Below are 20,937 nucleotides of genomic sequence, written 5' to 3'. Positions count from 1 at the left end.
AGAAAAGAGCATGTGTGACAGAGCGGAGAGGAGAGGCCACTAACAGATGGAGGTCTAAGTACATGCTGGCCTGGAGACCCCCAGAGTCACTCCAGGGTCTCTTTTGTGACAAATTGATAATATCTCCATAATTGAACTGAAGTGCTAAATTTCCGAGACCTTTGCACATGCCCTCTGAATGCACATGCACATGCCATCATTTCCCTGAATGTGTTGACTGCCTGAAATCCTCCCTAAGGGCTAGTGCTCCCCTTCCCAGGCACCTCTCTCCTACCCACCATCCACCAGGATTCTCCTCACCTTCTAAGCCCACATTCTTCCTGGAATTCCCACCTGGATGCCTTGAGGATTTTGTTCTTTAAGATCTAGCTGTTGTTGTTATGTGCGGTGGAGTTAGTTCCAAATCATAGCGACCCATGGGGTCAAATGGACAATAGCAACACAAAAAATTAGCTAAAAAATTTAGAGGGTAATGAGTTTATATTAATGAAGGAGGAGTAACTCAAAAAGAGGGCAAGAATGGTTGTACATCTTTTAAAATGTGATCAATGTAACTGAATTGTACATGTAGAAATAGTTAAATTTATTAAGGACATACATACAAAATCAGCAGTCAACATTATTCTCAGTGTAGAAAGATTAGCACATTTCCCTTGAGAATAATGCCCTTTGTCACTACTCTTAGATTGTGTTAGAATCCTAATTAGAAAGAAGTAAAATAATTCTTATCCACATTAATATGATCCTATGCATAAATAATTGCAGAGACTCCACAAGATAGTTACGAGAACCAACAGAAAAATTTTATCAAGCTGACAAGGTACAAGATTCAACACACAAAATTCAGTAGGATTCTCTATACCAGAGGTGGGGAACCTTTTTTCTGCCAAAACTTATAATAGCATTCACAAGCCATACAAAATTATCAACTTAAAAATTAGCCTGCTACGCAAAATGTGGAGGGCTACAAAGGCAAGAAGTGACTGGCTTACAAGCTTTCAAGAGGGAGCCTAGATCCAGAGGGCACAGAGGAAGGTAGAATCTCCACTGATCAGTATCCAATCTGTCTGGGCGGGGCTGATGAAAGGAGATGGGGATAGGTCTCTTATGGTACAATGGTGAATAATTGTTATCAGGACTGACTTTGAGGGTTGGAAATGTAAAGGTAGACATGTAGCAAAAGGAGGTGAGTGATTGACTTTGCAGTCCAGAAGCGGAGGTCCCTGGGACCATCAAGGGAGAAGAGCGGAGTGTGGGACCCTATCCAGAGAAGCAGTGACTCCAGTGATGGAGGCAGAGACGATGAGGTGGAGAGATGGAGCAGCTGGGGACTCTAGACCCAGAGAGGGAGAGGGGCTGTGTGCTGACGACTGGGGGGCAGGCTTGCAGGGTATACCCTTATGTTGTTTGATGATGCATGGAGGGGATTGTAATCATGGCAATGAAACGATATACAATAGAATGAATGTAACGTTAATGTTCTCCCATGTAAACTATCACATAATTCACAGACAAAAAAATTTTTTAAATGAAGGGTATATTCTAACATCTTTGGCTATCTAAACTGGCAAATGCAAATTAAGAAGATAGCTTTCTTCTTGAAGTCTGTACTCAAGATGAGGCAGAGACTGATACTTGCCTACATCTTAACTAAGGAGGAAAAATCCCTATAAATTCTGCTAAATTATATTAACAGCCACCAACAGATGCAATAATTCATTGTTGATCAAACAAACAAAAAACCCATACAGGATCACTATGGGTTGGAACAGACTTGAGGGCACTTAACAACAACAGTGACTAATGGAGTCCTGGTGTGGCACTCTGGGATAATGCACTGGACTGCAAGGCCAGTTTGAACTGCAAGGTTGGTCATTCAAACTCACCAGCCGTTCCTTGAAAACACTATACAGGGTCACTATGAGTCAGAACTGACTCGACAACACTTAACAACAGCAACAACAACAACAATGGCTAATGATAGTGAACATTTCTTCACGTTTGTTGGTTGCCTGAATGTTTTCCTTGATGAAGTGTCTGTTTATGTCCTGTGCCCATTTTTTAATTGGGTTGTTTTTATTTTTCTCATAGAGATGTTGTGATACTGATGGTGGTGGTTGTGTGCCATGGAGTCGGTTCCAAGTCATAGTGAGCCTGCAAAGGGTTTCCAATCTTTACAGGAGCAGAAAGCCTCTTCTTTCTTCCATGGAACAGCTGGTAGTTTCAAACTGCTGACCTTGAGGTTAGCAGCCCAGCTCATAACCACTATGCTACCAGAGCTCTGTAGAGGTGTTATAGTTTTATAAATTTTAGAGACTAGTCCCTTGTGTGATATGTTGTTGCAAATTTTTTTTTCTCAAGTCTGTGAGCTCCCTTTTTCCTCTTTTGGAAAATTCTTTTGAAGCACATAAGTACCTAATTTTTAGGAGGTCTTAGTCATCTCTTTTGTCTTTTACTATTTGTGTATTTTTAGTAATGTTTGACAGTGTATTTATGCCATGTATTAGAGGCCCTAAGTTTTTCCTTATTTTATCATTGATGGTCTTTATATCTCTAGGTTTTACATTTAGGTCTTTAGCCCATGGTCAGTTTGTTATTGTTTATGGTATGAGATATGGATTTTGTATCTTGCTTCAGCAAATGGATTTCCAGTTTTGCAAGCAGTCTTCCAATATTGAAGGATTCTAAGGGCAAAATGGGAGTCCTGGTGTGGCACTGTGGGATAAAACGCTGGACTGCAAAGTCGATGGTTCAAACTCACCAGCTGCCTCTCGGAAACCCTGTCTATACAGGGTTGCTATGGGTCGGAAGTGACTCGATGGCACTTAACAACAACATATTTGGTCAAACATTTCATTAACTCACCATAAAGTGATGGCTGGAACTGCAGTTCCAGTTGCCTTGGCACAGTCAGACCAAATGATGTGGGTTAATGTGCTAGACTGCAAGGTCTGTTTGAACTGCAGGGTCAGCAGCTCAAGCTCACCAGCTGCCCCTCAGAAACCCTATGTAGGGTCACTATGAGTCAGACCCAACTCGCAGGTGCTTATTAGCAAAAAAAAACAAGAAGATGGCCCATGGGCCAGATGTTCCCCACCCCTGTCAACCCCAACAAAGAGGATTCTGAAAAGGAAGGAACAATAGCATTAATAATAGCCTCATTCCCCTTACCCTCAAGAAAGTACCTAGGATTAAACCTAACCAGAGATCAAAAGATTAATATCCATCAGTGTTGCCCTAATTCTGAAGACTCCACATGTTGAAATCAGTATGTCTTATCCTTGTGTGTGTGATTGCTTCCCTCCAATGACTGTCTCCACTGACACTGTGGAAACTGGTGGAACCCCCAGTCTAACCCTGACACCTTTCCCTTTTCTTGCAGGGGGCAGTGCCCAAAGGAAATGCCACTAAAGAATTCATCGAGAGTTTACAGCTAAAGCCCGGGCAGGTGGTGTACAAGTGTCCCAAGTGCTGCAGCATCAAACCTGACCGGGCCCACCACTGCAGGTACGGCTGCCTGGGCATACCTCATCTCCTCCCTACCTGTCTCACATGTGCACTTGCCCCACAGAGTAGCTGAGTCTCCTCCAGCTCCAGAGAACTCATTAGATTGAAAAAGGCATTCAGTTTGGGGCTAAAACTCTGCCACACATGGTATAGGAACTTGGGCAGATCTTTGTCTCTGTCCTTTATTTCCATGTCTGTTAAAATGAGGCAACTCCCAGCTCGTACCGCACAGCTTTATTACGAAGTCTCAGTGAGAGAAAAGTTTAGGAACTTGTGACTGTCTGATAATGTACACATTTAAAGAGGTTGACTTTATTCACTTATATTTTATAAGGAAATGAAGGGGTTGTCCTTGAATGAAGGCTTTTCTTGAAAACAAAACTTAAAACCACACACACACACAAAGGAAGTTGTGATACTGTGTGGTGGAATTCAAGCAAAAAGGCCATTTCCCCACTTTAACTGTGGTGATTTTTCTTTTATTGATTTTGAGGTTTCTCTGTTCTTTTGAGTCTTCTCAATTAGAAGGCTTCTAGGGATGGATACATAGCACTTTATCATTACAAAGGTAACTTTAAATGCTAAGCTACTGACATACAAAAATGTCCCTTGGTCTCTGCTTCAGACTGGTGTGGGGAGAGGTTGTAGGGGAATGAACAGGCTTCTGCTGTCAGGAGGACACACTCATTGATCTGAGGCCAGAGAGAGATCGGAGCCTCTGAAGGGTGGCATTTCTGTGTGGACCTCACTGCCCACCTCTCAGAGAGGAGCATTCTCCACAGTCAGTTTCCATAAACAGTTCTTATGTGCCTACTCTATCCCTGGGACTGCCCCCAATCCTGTCTCCTGGTCAGTCAGCTCACCTAAATCCCCATGGTCACCCAGTAAATAGGATTGCTAGAGGAAAGATTCTCCCTACATGAGGAATTAGGCCTCAAAAAGGGTTTGTTCAGGTTGCTGGGTTTGTACAGTTTAGGCCAAAACATGAGGTATCTCCAAAGTGATACAGCTGGTAAGTACTAGACAAGATTAGGTCCCAGTGATACTGGCTCAAGTCTATGGCTCCTTCCTCTAGAAGTCTTGTTTGGGGATAATACTTGTAACTTTATTGTATGTATATGTTTGTCTTCTTACCTCTCTGACAGAGGTCTGGAGAGCTCCCCATCCAAATGCCACCTGTTTGAGAATGAGGGTGAGGAGTCTGCCACCTTGGATGGTCTATTTCATCTAGTTTAGGAGGGGGCCAAGGGGGATTGCTGTCTCCTATGAGATGTTCTGTCAGTGATTCAACTTCTCAGTGAAGCTATGAGACACTAAGTCTAGACTTGTTCCTTACACAACTCTTGGAGGTGTCAGTATATCTTTTCCTGCGGCCTAGTGTTGTTTTCTAAGCATCACCTGTATGAAAAGGTCCAGTGTGCTTATATGACTTCTCAGGCAACCCAGTGGGTTGGAGCAGGCTCCATCCTTGAAGCTGGAGTGTTCAGCTTGGGAAGTCCAGCACTATCTCTGCCACACTGTGTGGCCTTGGGCCATTCTCTGCACCTGTCTGAACCTCAGCATCTTCCTCTGTAAAAAATGCTGAAATAAGAGTTATTCCTCTCTCGGTTGATATGGGGATTAAATATGAATAACTGAAAGTCATCTAGCTCAACAAGTAGAAACTCTTAGTTAATAGAAGAATATGTGAGGAGTTGGGGAGATGCTGGGTTTGTACAGGCTGGATCAAAGCAGGAGATGTTAACTTCCTAGGAAAGATTTATAGAGCTATTGTAGTGGTTTGTTTCTCTTCCCTGCCTGAGCCCTCGGCTGCCTCCACTGCCTGGCATTTTGCTCACTACCTCCTTCTCGCCTCTCTCCCCAGGATGTTCCAAGGGAGATATTTTTAGGTGCTAGTAAACAAATGAGAAAGAGCAAAACAAGAGCTGCTGATTCAGATGAACTCAAGTGAGGATGCCCATGAGTTGCACGTTCCTGCCTCAGGAAGTGAAGTGCATACTGACAACTGCTTCTTTGCGGTGGCACACAGTGGTCCAAGCCATCTGGAGCCTATGGTTTGGGATAAGCAGAACTCTAGACAGAGCTAGGTTGTTTGTGGATGGTTGATCTGAGCAGTCTGCCATTTGGCTAAGGAGAGTCATGTCATTCTTGCTTGCTTAGGCGAAGGTGTATGTGCCCAACTTCATGTTCCCTCTCCCAGAAGATCCCAGAGAATTCTGACTCATATCTGAGCTTTGGGGTGTATCCTGTGGACATTCATGGGTCTATCTTCCAAGAAAAGACACTCTGGAACCCTGGTTTCAGGCTTCTTATTCATGAGGATGGAGGAAGATTTAGAGATCCTATAGGGAGAACAATTTATGCAATTGTGGAACACCAAGGTGTTAGGCTATGTTTGTTTATTTTTCCACAAGCAGCAGAGACCTCTGACCATGGCCAGGCCTCACTCATGATAGTTGATTCAAGAAGAATTAAGTCTTTGACAACTTCAATCTTTTCTCCCTTGATAAGAATGTTGCTTATTGCTCCATTGGTGAGGATTTTTGTCTTCTTTACATTAAGATTCAATCCATACCAAAGACTGTGGTCTTTGATCTTCATCAGTAAGTATTTTAAGTCTTCTTCATTTTCAGCAAGCAAGGTTATATCATCTGCATATCGCAGGTTGTTAATTAGTCTTCCTTCAATCCTGATGCCACGTTTTTCTTCCTATAAACCAGCTTCTCGTATTATTTGTTCAGCATACAGGTTGAATAAGTATGATGAAAGAATACAACCTGCACACCTTTCTTAATTTTAAACCATTCAATGTTCCCATGTTCTGTTCGAAGAACTGCCTCTTGGTCCATGTACAGATTCTGAGCACAATGAAGTGTTCCAGAATATTCATACTTCACAATGTTGTCCATAGCTTGTCATGATCCACACAATCGAAAGCCTTTGTGTAGTCAATAAAGCATAGGTAAACATCTTTCTGATATTCTCTGCTTTTGGCCAAGATCCATCGGACATCAGCATTGATATACCTCATTCCACGGCCTCTTCTGAATCTGGGTTGAACCTCTGGAAGTTCTCTGTCAATGTATGCTTGCAGCCATTCCTGTATTAACATTTAGTAAAACTTTACTCGCATAGGATATCAAAGATATTGTCCAATGATTTCCGCATTCTGTTGGGTCACCTCTCTTTGGAATGGGCACAAATATGGATCTCTTCCAATCAGTCAACCAGATAGTTGTCTTCCAAATTTCTTGGCAGAGATGATGAGTAAGTGCCTCCTGTACTGCCTCACTTTCTTGAAAGATTTTAGTTTTTATTCAATCAGTTCCTGGTACCTTGTTCTTTGTCAATTCCTTCAATGCACCTTGGACTTCTTCCTTCAGGTCATTGGCTCTTGATCATAGGCTGCTTCTTGAAATGGTTGAACATCAACCATTTCCTTTTGGTACAATGACTGTCTGTTTATTCCTTGCGTCTTCTTTTGAAGATCAAGGGTAGTTCTCCTAAAGCTGATTTGGAGAAGTGAAGTTTCTTTGCCTTGAGCCCAGGGTGGAGATCAATCCCTGTTCTTCGTACTGTGCTGCATTGTGTTATTCAACATTGTTTCTGAGCCAGAGTCAGGGTGTGGTATATTTTGCCCTTTGGCTTATCATTTTCATCATAGTTGATGAGGTGTAAAATACAAACCTCAGTATGAAGCTGTGGCCCACTTAATATCCTTGCTTTTTCATTGTCATGTTCCCAACTGGAACATCCCAGTTTGATGTAGCTGAGCTCATTTACCAGGCTTGTTCTCTCCCTGTCAGCAGTGTTAGGACCTTCCTTCAGACTTGACCTGAACTTGTAGTAGTGGGTTAACATAACCCTGATCCTGGGGGACTCCCAGGCAGAGGACCCCAGCACACTTGTCCTCCATGATTCAGTGTACTAGTAAGTGCTACTTCAGGGAGGGACACAGTTTCCCTGAGATACACTGAGTTTCCAGGGTGGGCCACCTCTCAGGACAGGCTGACTAAGGACTAAGGGTGGGCCCTTGTACCTCCCTGGGGAGGGGGTCACATGTGCCTCAAGATGTATTGGAGTCAGTGAGCTTGTTGGGTGTGACTAGGCCTTAGAAGGATGTGCTCTGGGGCTTAAAAAGTGGGAGGAGACCTGGAGGAGAGGGGCAGGCAGAAAAGCACTTGCCTGTTTCTAAAACAGTGGTTTAAGATCACAGCAGGGGACTGGGAAACACTGACATCAAAGTCACAAAAAATATGCCTCCATTCAGTGACTATTACGTGTGCTCATGACGTACTGCCAGGCACCTGGTCCCTGTAACAGAGGAACTCTCAGCGTCTCTTAACACAAGACCCTGTATCAGTGCCAGAAAGGAAAGCCAGGAGAAGGCTGGTGGACACCTAAAGGAAAGAGCAGTTCAGTCCCTGACGGAGAAGTTGAGGAGAGATTCAAGCCTCAGTGGCTAGAGCAGAGAGAGGGCCCTGCTCAGGCAGTGAGGTGACTGTGCAGGTGTGTTTGGAGAAGGTTGGGCAGGCTCCTGGCCTGCGTGAGTCCTGAGCCACCTCAGCCACTGTGTTTGGGCTGCCTTAATGTGGTCTGGGGAGAGGACACCGTGCCATAGGGACTTGGGAGAAGGCTGGCTGTAGGTGATTGGCCCCTCAGCTCATAGGTGTGAGTAGTAGTAGGAGGCCCATACTTCCTCCCTTTGTCCTATGGAGCCTGAGCTGACAGAGCAGGGCACGGTGGACCTGACCCACTCACAGACTTCCTCCTGGCCTCACTCATAGCACTCTCCAAGTCCAGGCCCCAGAAGCCCTCAGTTTGAGTATTATGTGAATCATGGGTTAGCCAGTCTTTAAGTGACCCACAGTGGGGTCATGCAGGATGGCCCTCTCTTTATCCAATGAGCCCAAGAATCTGCTTTTGAACTGCTCTGTAAGTCAGGAAGAGGTGCACATTGGCAGTTCATACTTTTCAACACAGAAAACTTGGAGACCAACATTTTGGACCAACTTTTGCAGCTCTCAGTGGCTGTGCCTACTTTTCCCTTCCTCTGAAGGATGTGCATTTTTCTCATTTGGGTGTCCAGCATGACTGGGTCTATTGTGACACTCAGCTCCCAGTGTCACGCCTTATCTCTTCAGGGGCTGAGAGGACGGTGAAGGGCGGATTTGCTGTGAGTGCTTTTTAAACACTTGGGCGGCTTTCAGAGGCTGCCAAGCCACTTGGCCCCTCTCTGCTGCTGAGCAAACACTGCCTTGGAGAACCCACTTGACCTTTCTCTTGGAAATAAGTACACAAGGAAGAGGAATTGCTCAGGAGCTAGAGCAAGAAAGAGGTTATCCTCAGGACATTTTTTCCCCAAATGGGGAGGTGACTAAGAAACCTTGAAGCTGATGTCTAGGGAAGCACACACAAGAAACAGGCTACAATGGATGCTCCAGGCTATGGCTTAGGGTGCAGAGGGCAGTTCATACTTCACTGCCTATTTATACCTCTAAAATTGTGTATGGGGAACAAATGTCACCAATATTAATATATACTTATATATTGTTGTTGTTAGATGTTGAATCAATTCCGACTTATAGCAACCCTATGCACAACAAAACAAAACACTGTCCTGTGCCATCCTCATAATTGTGACACTTGAGCCCATTGCTGCTGCCACTGTGCCAATCCATCTCATTGGGGGGTCTTCCTCTTTTTCTCTGACCCTCCATTTTACCAAGCATGATGTCCATCTCCAGGTATGGGTCCCTCCTGATAATATGTTCATAGTATAAGAGATGAAGTCTTGCCATCCTAGCTTCTAAGGAGCATTCTGACTGTACTTCGTGCAACATAGATTTCTTTGTTCTACTGGCAGTCCATAGTACTTTGAGTATTCTTCTCCAACACCATAAATTAAAAGCATCAATTCTACGGTCTCCCTTGTTCATTGTCCAACTTTCACATGTAGATGAGGCAATTGAAAATACTGTGATGTGGGTCAGGCACACCTGAGTCCGCAAAGCGGTATCTTTGTCCTTGAGCACTTTAAAGAGCTCTTGTGCAGCAGATTAGCCTAATACAATACATCATTTGATTTCTTGACTACTACTCCAAGAGTGTTGATTATAGATCCAAATAAAATTAAATCTTTGATAACTTCAATCTTTTCTCCATTTATCATGAGGACTTTTGTTTTCTTTACATTGAGGTGCAATCCACACTGAAGGTGAAAGTATTTTAAATTCTCTTCACTTCAAGCAAGCAAGGTTGTATCTTCTGCATATGGCATGTTGTTAATGAGTCTTCCTCCAGTCCTGATACCACATGCTTCTTCATATAATCCAGCTTCTCAGATTATTTGCTCAGCATACAGATTGTATAAGTATGGTGAAAGAATACAGTCTTGGCGCAAACCTTTCCTGATTTTAAACCATTCAGTGTTCCCTTGTTCTGCTTGAATGACTGCCTCATGGTCTGTCTGTATACAGGTTCCTCATGAGCACACTTAAGTGTTCTGAAATACCCATTCTTTGTAATGCTATCCATAGTTTGTCATGATCCACACAGTAGAACGCCTTTACATAGGCAACAAAGTACAAATAAACATTTTTCTAGTATTCTCTGCCTTCAGCGAAGACCCATCTGACATCAGCAATGATGTCCTAATTTCACGTCCTCTTCTGAAAGTGGCTTAAGTTTCTGGCACTTCCCTGTCTATGTACTGTTGTCACCGTTTTTGAATTACCTTAAGTAAAATTTTACTTGCATGTGATGTTAATGATATTGTCTGATGATATCCACATTCCACAGGGTCACCTCTCTTTGGAATGGGCACAGATATGTATATCTTCCAATTGGTGCACCAAGTAGCTATCTTTCTTAGCATAGATGAATGAGCACCTCCAGTGATGCATCAGTTGTCTGAAATGTTTCAATTTGTATTTCGTCAGTTCCTGGAGCCTTAATTTTTTTACCCATGCTTTCAGTTCAGCTGGACTTCTTCATTCAGTACCATCAGTTCATGATTATATGCTACCTCTTGAAATGGCTGAACATCAACCATTTCTTTTTGGTACAGTGGCTCTGTGTGTAACTTCCATCTTCTTTTGATGCTTTCTGCATCCTTCAATATTTTGTTTATGGAGTCCTTCAATATTGCAAGTTGGGGCTTGAATTTTTTCTTTAGTTTTTCAGTTTGAGAAATGCTGAGCATGTTCCCTTTTATGTTGTTTTGAAAAGGTATTTGCAATGAATACATCATTGGTCCGACAAAATTCTGCCATGCAATCTCCAGCATCATTTCTATCACCAAGGTCATAATTTCCAACTATTGATCCTTCCTCTTTGTTTCCAACCTTTGCATTCCAATCACCAGTAATCATCAATACGTCTTGATTGAATGTTTAATCAGTTTCAGACAGAAGAAGTTGGTAGCACTCTTCAATTTTACCATCGCTGGCTTTAGTTGTTGGTGCATAAATTTAAATTATAGTGGTATTAACTGGTATTCCTTGTAGACATGTGGATATTATCTTATCACAGACAATATTGTTCTTCAAGATAGATCTTGAAATATTCTTTTTGATGATGAATACTGTGTCATTCCTCTTGAATTTGTCATTCCCTGCATAGTAAACCATATGATAACAGATTCAGAATGTCCAATACCAGTCCATTTCAGCTCACTATTTATTGCCTAAGGATGTCGATCTTAATGCATTCTGTTTAATTTTTGACAACTTTCCATTTTTCTAAATGAATACTTCTTACATTTTATGTTCCGATTATTAACAGATGTTTGCCACTTTTTCTCCACATTTTGAGTTGTGCCCCATCAGCAAATGAAGGTTCTGAAAGCTTTACCCCATTCATGTTATCATGGTCAACTCTACTTTGAGGAGGCAGCTCTTCCCTAGTCTTATTTTGAGTGTCTTCCAACCTGAGGTTCTCATCTTCCAACACTCTATCTGATAGTGTTCTGCTGCTGTTCATAAGGTTTTCAGTGGGGAAACCTTCAGAAGTAATTCTCCTCTCCTTCTTCGTAGTCTGTCTTAATCCGGAAGCTCCACTTAAATCCATCCACCATGGGTGACCCTGCTGGTATTTAAAATGCCGTTGGCATAATCTCCAACAACACAGCAACACACAGGCCACCACAGTATAACTGACAGACAAGTGGTGGATATTTATATACATAAACACATATAGGCACATATAAGGTCACTGTGAGTCGGAACAGACTCAGCCGGACACAACAACAGCATGCATATACACACAAGGAGGGTTTCTCAAAGTTCATGGAAAGAGTCCAATATCTTTCAGTTCCATTTCCCATTAACCTTTTGAAACCCTGCCCCAACCCCATTATGTGTATGTAGTGTAGTGGTTCAAGACATACTGATAACCTCAAGGTCAGTAGTTCGAAATTATCAGCAGTTCTGCAGGAGAAAGATGGGGCTTTCTGCTCCCTAAAGATTTACAGCCTACATAGGGAAAGGGTTGCTATGAGTCAGAACCAACTCCGTGATACACCACCACCACCGTACACATATAGAGAAAAGGCTCTGTGGAATAATGCGCTGGATTGCAAAGTCAGTTTGAACTGCAAGGTTGGTGTTTCAAATTCACCAACTGTTTCTCGGAAACCCTATACAGGATCTCTGCGAGTCAGAACCAGCTGACGGCACTTAACAACATGGAGCGTTTCGAAACAGAGAAAGCCAGGCACCAGCAATTCCATTTTTCGATTCTCTCTTATATGGAAAATGGAATTGCTAGTGCCTGGCCTTTTCTGTTTCCCTCCATTCCCTTTCTTGTTTCCCTTTCTTACTCTGCCCTTCTGACCCCCAGTAAAGGCCTGGTGCTGAGTCAGCATCTCTGAGATGTACCCATTCCCAATATGTCCACGTTAGTGAGGCCTTGGGAATTGTAGAGAAGAGGGAGGATGGAGACAGCATGAACCTACCACTCCTCTGAGCCAGGTCCAGTGCCTTTTCTCATTGTTCCTTACAACACCTACTGGGTTTAAGTAGGGAACCTAAGGCCCACAGTTGAACCAGCTTGACCACATTAGCTCAACTAAGAAGTGAGCAGAGCCAAACCCAGAAGTGCCTTCCAGCAAATCTCACACCCCCTCTTTGGTAGCGTAGAGTTGCCTGTGAGCCCTGTGTGGAGAACTTCTTCAGAGTGGTCTGCTTCCAGGCCCTGTGGTCCCAGGGACTGCTCACTTCTTAACCTGGAAGAGCATGACCTTTCCCTGTGTGAACAGCCCCATGCTTGAATACACCTCTCCTCCAGAGCTGACCCTCATTGCCCACTTCCGAACCTGAGCTATGGAAACAAGTGGAGAGGAGAGTTGGTGTGAACAAAAGGAACTGTTAACAAAAAAATCTAGTTGTTTTCCTTCTAAGGTTGCATTTGTAGTATTTCAGAGTCTATCCCCAAGACAGACTTTGGGTCAGAACTGGAAAAGAGACAGTTTGTGATGAGCACATCTATTGGCAAATGGATCCTTGTAACCTTTAGCTTTGGAGAGCAGTGGCTGGCTTTAAACCGCTATTAATGTTGGATTCTTATTTCATACTATCAGTGTACGTTTTCCAAAAAGGAGAGGGAGGCGTTTGCTTTCAAATAAAATTGAAACCCTCTCAGTCCAAAAATTACCCCAATAACAAGTTTATAGTGTGCAAAGTAATGAGATTATCTGATCAGCAGGCACTCAGGTGGCTCCGTGGGCTGTTGGGCTGATAACTGCAGGGTTACCGGTTCAAACCCACCAGCCGATCCATAGGAGAAAGATGAAACTGTTGCCTTCCATAAAGATTTACGGGCTCAGAAACCCTAGAGGTCAGCTCTGTTGCATCATATAGGGTCGCTGTAAGTCAGAATCAATTTAATTGCAGTGGGCTATCAGATCTTCACTTAAGTGGATATTAATGTGGAACTGAAGCTTCGTGGAGCAGAACCTGCACTTGACCCAGCTTGGAATGAGGAACAAGCTTTCTCCTTCCCCTCACTCTCCAGGTTGGAGGGACCACACCCTCCTGGGTTGGACCCTCTGGGTTTTGGTCTTTAAGGGAAATTGGAAGCATCTGTTCTTTGTAGCTCATCCCACATTGTGAGGTTTTTAAAAAACAACTTCTTCAGTTATTTCTTGTTTCTTCTAGAAGGCCGCCTCTTTTCTTGGCTTTCTCGTCCTCTAACTCACTGCCATCACTGGAGTCGGTTGTAATTCGTAGTGACCCTGTATCGGATTTCCGAGGTTGTAAATCTTTCCAAGAGCTGAAAGCCTCCTCTTCGTCCTGTAGAGCAGCCACCCTCCTTGTGATTAACAGCCCAGTGCTTACCTTACATTGCCACCAGAGTTCCGTTCTCATTCTGCACATGGGAGTCCTGTCCCTGCCTTGCTAGCTCCACACATCCTCAAAACATGTGGCAGCACCCCACAGTATGTCACTTCAGAGGGCGGGACTGGAGCAGATGGGACTCTCCTGCTTCTCCCTGGTTTCCTACTTAGCCCTCCCAATTCCCTGACAAAACCCTCAAGTTCTGGTTTGTCGTGCATTTCAGTGTTTGTAAACGGTGCATTCGGAAGATGGACCACCACTGCCCCTGGGTCAATAACTGTGTCGGCGAGAACAACCAGAAATACTTCGTCCTGTTTACAGTAAGTCAGCTTCCGAATTCTGCCCCTCCCTCCATGAGACAATGAAATACTTGATTCCTTTGAACATTTTCAGCACTCTGAGTGTTCTTTGTACTGATCAGAGTACTGCTGGACCATGAAAATCTCTTCCTTCCTGGCGTAGATCTCCATGGCTCAGCAAGTGCATGTTCCTAAACCCTTCACTTGGGTGTTTAATGGTAATTAACTTTGGTGGTAATTAACTATGAGCAAGGACTGTGTTCTGGGCTCCCATCCCAAGTATTGGACCTACATAGCTGAAGAAGGCAGTTTGGGCACTGCCCTCAAGCCCTCCCTCAATTACAGGTAGATGGAGTATGTTTAATGGTAGAGCTGGAAGAACCATTGGCAAACAGCATCCTGACTTTTCAAGTGAGAAGAGTGTGGGCAGCTCAGCACTGCTGAAACCCAGGTCCCGCATGGTGACTGGGCTTTACTGTTGTTCTTACTCCCCATACTCCTGGTGGATGGCTGCTCACCTCAGTTCCCAGGGCTGGAGGATTAGCTCTCTGGCCCCTGCCTCCTGGTCTCACCTTAGTCCACTATGACTTAGATGGTCCCGGGAGGGAGGTTCTGAGTGTGCCCATGTTCTGCTAGTCAGAAGGTCGTCACGACAATGGGGTCTGCACTGCTTTCCTGTTTCAGATGTACATAGCTCTCATTTCCCTGCACGCCCTCATCATGGTGGGATTCCACTTCCTGCATTGCTTTGAAGAAGATTGGACAAGTGAGTATGCACCAGGATGGATGTGACCTGAGTGGGAGGTGGGCACTTTGCTCTCTTCGTGGTGCCAGGGGCCAACCGCATTTTACTAGATCTCCTGCAGGCCTCTGGAATGACCAGGGAAGAGACAGCAGAGAATCTACTCTCTCCTCATGACAAAGAGCAGGCCCTTAAAGTCAGTTACTCAGGTAAAGTAGTGAGTGGGAAATGCAGGCCCCACACTGGGAGGCAAGCTCCAGGGAGTAGGAGCTGTGCTGGGAGAGGAGAGCTCTTGTTTCTTGTGTCTTTAAGTGAAGCACTTTAACCCTTGCATGTCCCACAGGACATAAAGCATCCACCTACATGTTCTGACTGACTCCAATTCCCAAGTCTTCTCAGCTGTTCTGTTGGTTCTTTGGTCAAGATTCCTGACAAGTGGTTCTGAAGTGCCCTGCTCCCATGGCAGCTGGACAGGAAGCACAGGAGAGGCTCCAGAGCGGAAGCCTGGAAGGCTCACTAGGTGGCGGTCAATACCATCGCTGGTCAGCCCTGTTCAGCCCTAGGAGTTTGTATAACAGGGACCAGGGACCCTCCCCCAGGATGAGGGCACTGCGAGTTGAAGTTTAAAGAAGGGTAAGCAGAAACCTATGTCTGGTTTCTGCCTCCCCAAACTCCCTAGAGGAGAACAACACTTGTAACTGTGCAGAGATCAAGAACAGGCCACTGGGCTTGCCCTCCAGCTCCAGGGAAGTACTGGGAGAGGGCAAGACAGTTCCATTCACTGGGTTCCCCACCCCCATGCTAGTGCTGTGCCTAGACCTAGCTTTGCAAAGCTATTCTCAGGAATCAGCAAAAGGTAGGTGCACACATTCCTACTTTGCAGAAGGGAAAAGGAAAACTCAACCTCTTGTCCAGATTCTTTTGTTGTCAGGTAGCGTTCCAAGGCTGGCTGTAAAGCAGTGAGCAAAACAAAACCCCTACCCACATAAAGCTTGAAGTGTAGGGAGAGAGGCAGTTCTCAAATAAGTTCAGAAAGAAATAGGTAATTACAATGCAAGGTGTCGGAAAGTCACAGCAGCCAAAATAGTATCGGTGGGGAGCAGTTGAGAGCTTGTGATTTGGAGTTGAGGTCAGGGTTCGAGCACCCTCGTGTCTGCCTGACTTCACAGCCCTAGTTCTTCCCACCATCACTATAGCCACCCAAGGACAGCCCAAATCTAGCCCTGCCCAGCAAGGAGCCAAGAAGAAAATGTGTCTTTTTGTGAAGTTCCAAAGGAAAAAACAGGAGATAAAGGCATTTTAGATGAGCTGTTTCTTACCTTTGCACCCAGACAGTGTTTGGTATCTGCGCAAGCCCTTCCCAGAGTTGACTTTCCTTACTCTCCCTGACGTTCTCGGGAGGGAGCAGCAGGGTGGCTCAGAGGAGCACTTCTTCACTGTACTTCTACAGCCCAGGGAAGCCTGAGTCTGCCCTCCAGGGAACAGGCCTGCACTCTGGAGCTCATAAATCCAAACCAGGCTGGCCCAGCACAGGTCACAGTACTCCAGAGGACGAGAGCCCTCAGGAGAGTCAGACAAGAGGCACAGAGGATACTGTCCATACCATCCAAGGGCCAGTCATGCTAGGTGTGGCCCCCATTTCCCCAGGGGGATCCTGAGAGGCCACCTTAAAGGTAGACTATGAGAGAAGGGCTGCCCCTTTCACCTACCATCTTCCACCACTGCCTTTCTCTACCTTTCTGTTCCGTGCCTTGGTTACAGTTTAGACTCTGTTCAGTCAAAGGATTCTACTGCTTCAAACAAAGCCACATACCGAGTCTCACATACACACACTGTTTCACAGTAGAGGGAATAGAGGCCCAGATAGAGACAAGGACTTACTTTAGGTTAAACCCTGGGTCAGAGCAGGCTTGACCAGTTGCAGAGTCTCCTAAGCAGGGGTAAGAGAAAGGGCCTACTGTGAGCTTTTCAGTTAGTGTCCCAGGCCTGCAGAAGCTACTGGAGATTCTCTGGCCCCTATGTCAGGGCTGAGCCCCAGCTGGTAACTGCCTTCTGCCAAGCTTTGAATCCCAGAGCCACCAAGTGGTCCTCCAGACCTGCCCTTTCCTGTCCCCTTGAGAAGATTGAGGTACAGAGGAGGCAGCACCTCATATGGGAATGCCCAGGAAACCAAGGCTTCTGCACCTGTTCAGGCTGTCTGGTGCCCTCTGAAGAAAGGAAGGTCTCCCTGCAATGTCATCAGGCCTTCTTCACACCTCAGTTCAGTACACATTGGCTATAGACACCACATGGAGGCCGGCAGAGGAGTCCGTGACCAAGGACTGGTGCCTGTGAGGGAATGGGGGACGTCTTCAGCAGGGCTGACCTGGTTGAGGAGGGCTTCCCACAGTGAGTGCTCTTGCAGCCAAGCTGGAAGTGAGAGGAGCCAGGTGTCGGGCTGGATGGTTCCCACTGAGGGAACGGTTTTCCCAGAACCTTGAGGCCAGAGGCATGTCATCAAAGAGCCAAGAAGACCTGTCCTGCAGGGCCGGAGGCAGAGCCTGGGCCCTGGGTGGTAGGGGGAGGCGTGGTGGTAGCGGGTGGTGGCGGATGTCCCAAGCCCCCCGTGTCCTTCTCTTTCAGAATGCAGCTCCTTCTCTCCGCCCACCACAGTCATCCTCCTCATCCTGCTATGCTTTGAGGGGCTGCTTTTCCTCATATTCACGTCAGTGATGTTTGGAACCCAGGTGCACTCCATCTGCACGGATGAGACGGTAAGCAGAGACCCCACCAGCACCTCCGTGTTGGAGTTAGGGAACGACCTTGGCAGGTGCTGCTGGGAGGGCAGCATATAGACTTGACCCCAGGGCTTCAGGCTTTCATCATGCATTTGCAGCGACACTCGGACCTGCTTCACACTCGCATGCACCACACACACACATGCACAACAGGTTGCAACAGGAATCGGGCCTTGCCACCCTGCTGGAAGTTCCGTTCACCTTGTGGAGGTGGTTTTTCATGCATACCACATTGGGCCAGGCACTCTCTAAACACTGGAAATAGACATCCTTTCCCTCTGCAAGTCCAGCCAAGAGATAGGGGGCCTGCAAAGGGTCAGAGGCCTAACGAGTCAGAGGAGGTGTGACTCGATAACTAGGTCCTGAAGGTGCTATCTGGTGACAGTCAGGCTTTGAGCAGCGAGCTCTTGCCTTGCTTTTAGGTCACCTCCACTTGGCAGCTCTGGTCCTTGTCCCTACTCCCAGTCCACTTACTGCTCCCTAGCAGAACCTTTGAGGCTGCTGGCTAGGCTGGGCTGGCCTGGAGCCTGCTCCCCTGCTGCCTCGCGTCACCTCTCCACCTTCCTCAGGTCTCCAAAAACCTTGAGGTGACCAAACCATGGCTATGGTAGGGCATAGATATAAGGCCCCAGGAAGGTGGGCAGTGCTAAGCTCTGGGGAGGAGGAATGGAGTCATGTGACTCTGTGCTCACACTGTTCCTGACTCCCTGAGGTCCCCTCAGGCTAGCAGGTCTGCACAGTAGTCTGGGGGCCACTGGTGGGACTTCAGGGCCTATTTGGTAGTCAGCTTAGATGGAGGTTCATAGGGGGCAAAGCTATTAACCACAGGCTGCTGAGCTTCCCCTTCCCTACCTCCCTGGTGGACATAGAAGAGTGAAGAAGGGCAAGCATGGTGCTTTCCAGCTGCCCAGGCCTACCATCCAAATCTGTGAGGACTCCTCACAGTTGAGAGGACCCTCACCAACCTTTTGCTATGAAATAACATTACTGCATATGAGTTTCTGTGAAAATAGTAACCACTGGTATAGATCCAACTGTTTATCTGAGCAGTAGATGTGACCAGCTACTCCACATATGGCCTGCAGATACCCCAAAGGTGACCTTGTCAGACCCCAGTCACTGTTGCGCTGCTGCAGGCTACCTAGGTCCTGGTGTGGGGAACCAGAAGGAAATCGGTAACTGTCCTGGTCTTAGTGGTTCTTTCCCATTCAGACACTCTCCTAAAGGGGATTATGTTGGAAAGGAAGGAAGGGCCCTGAAACTTTTTGGGAAAGGCCTTCTTTCCCGTGATCTGTATCCTCACAGGTCCCTAGGCTGTGAAGAAATACTCAGACTGGGGGTCCCACTCAGGCACCACTTTTGGGGCTTAGCAAGAGAAGCACAGCACAGATCCTGGGACATGTACCAAGGTGGTGGTCTTCACACTCCTCCCCTAGGGTCCCTGACTGAGGCCTCTAACCTGTACTAACCGTTTCTCCTTCCTCCTCTGTGGTGACTTCCTTTCCTCTCCCAGTCTCTCACTCCTACTCCATCTTCTCAGTTTATATCTCACCAGTTCACTAAATGGGGTGTGCCTTGGCTTCCCAGCTGGCAGCACCAAAACAATTACTGGTTCCTTTTTTTTTGTCTGCAAAGTAGTCATAGTAGCCCTAAGTGGGCATAGTGGCCCTAGACTGCCTCTGAACCTCTCCCAGACGAATGACCATCACTGATTTTCATGACCGTCAGCTTCTCACCAGCTAAGAAGGCTTCCCTGCCCGCCTTCGTGCCCACCACCCTGCACCAGGCCTGCAGCACCTCTGTAGAGCCCCAGTACGGACCCAGTCTGGGTGAAAGTCCTCCGTCCCTTAGACACAACGATGGCCGTCACAGGAGTGATGCCTTACATGCGTCCTGACTGTGCTTATCATGGTCCTTCCCTGAGGGACTTGTAAACATGCGCCCACTAAACAAAAGTATGCTTTCTTAAAACAATTTTTTTATGAAAAAAAGAAGAAAAAGTCTTATCTAGATAGCTTTGAAAAAGGAAGCATTTACACGTTCACCTCAGGCTAATGGACATCCCTCCCCAGAGCACCACAGCAGAAAAGTGCCTGACTGAAAGTATGATTGTTCTTGTTTTCAGGGCATAGAACAATTGAAAAAGGAAGAGAGAAGATGGGCTAAAAAAACAAAATGGATGAACATGAAAGCCGTTTTTGGCCACCCCTTCTCCCTAGGCTGGGCCAGCCCCTTTGCCACGCCAGACCAAGGGAAGGCAGACCCGTACCAGTACGTGGTCTGAAGGACCCTGACCAGCATTGCCACTCAGACACAAACCACATCACAGCACTACCGTCCGGCCCGTTCTCATGAATGTTGAAACCGAAAAAAGCAACTACTCTCAAGCTTTTTTTTTATTGTCTCAAGTAAAATGGCTGAGCGTTGCAGAGAAAAAAAAAAAAAATCCCCCATTTTATTTTTAATAGATCATTCTTTCTATTTTTTTTGGTAATCGAAGCTGCTCTTCTTTTTCCTTTTTAAATTATTTCTCTGGCCTCTGGTTTTCTCTCTGCTGTCTATCTGGCGTAACTAACGTGGAGGGGTGCTGTCTCCAGGGCTGTGCCCACCTCTACTAACTGAGACATGAGTGACACTGGTGGCAGAGGGACTGGCCCCAGATGCATGGTTGGGGACCCGTAGGAGAGCCTGTGACGTCCCCCTGCCCAGCAGGCAGTGGCAGGCTCCCCGGATGCAACATTAACCCTCAGCGAAGACTGACATTTACCCGCTGAGACCTGAACAGGGCAGAATCAGGGCTGGAGCCTTGACAAGCGGCCTCATCCCAATGGACACGGTTTGCCTCTTAATTCACAGATCAGATGCTTGCCTTGTACCTTTTGGGCTTGGTATGTACATTGATTTTGAGGGTGGAGAGGGCAGATGTTGGAGAGAGATTAAAGGGGTCTTATTTGTATTCTGGAATCAGTAAATATTAATTCCTTTGATTATTTGGAAGACTTTGAAGGAAAGACAATTTTCCAGTTTCAAATGCCTTACACAATCAAACAGTTGCGCAATTTCGGGCACGCTATGTTTTCCTTTGTTTACAACTACTTACTCTCTTACCCTGCCCTACCCCCTTCCTAGCAAAATGCTAGTTAAGCAATGTAATGCTGACTAAGTGAGCGCCTCAAATCCCACACATGGCCGAAACATAAGCCCTTTCTTCCAAGTTTTGTAAATCTCTAAAGTGGGTTCCCTTTCTGATACTTTAAATCTATCAATTTGCCCCT

At 46.0% G+C, this 20,937-nt stretch overlaps 1 protein-coding gene across 1 annotated transcript in view; it reads left to right on the top strand.

The window, feature by feature from the left end:
- ZDHHC3 (zinc finger, DHHC-type containing 3) overlaps positions 1-20,108 on the top strand; it is a 32,008-nt gene extending 11,900 nt beyond the window's left edge. Inside the window, exons 2-6 of the mRNA XM_006868783.1 lie at positions 3,383-3,507; positions 14,068-14,164; positions 14,828-14,909; positions 17,508-17,638; positions 19,788-20,108. Of these exons, the coding sequence (XP_006868845.1) occupies positions 3,383-3,507; positions 14,068-14,164; positions 14,828-14,909; positions 17,508-17,638; positions 19,788-19,946 (594 nt within the window). The 3' untranslated portion in view covers positions 19,947-20,108. The remainder of the gene's footprint in view (positions 1-3,382; positions 3,508-14,067; positions 14,165-14,827; positions 14,910-17,507; positions 17,639-19,787) is intronic.
- Positions 20,109-20,937: the final 829 nt, after the last annotated feature.

The sequence above is a fragment of the Chrysochloris asiatica genome, unplaced genomic scaffold (assembly GCF_000296735.1).
Source record: "Chrysochloris asiatica unplaced genomic scaffold, ChrAsi1.0 scaffold00124, whole genome shotgun sequence".
Taxonomy (NCBI): domain Eukaryota; kingdom Metazoa; phylum Chordata; class Mammalia; order Afrosoricida; family Chrysochloridae; genus Chrysochloris; species Chrysochloris asiatica.
The sequence above is the reverse complement of the archived record's forward strand: the minus strand, read 5'-3'. Positions and strand labels throughout refer to the sequence as shown.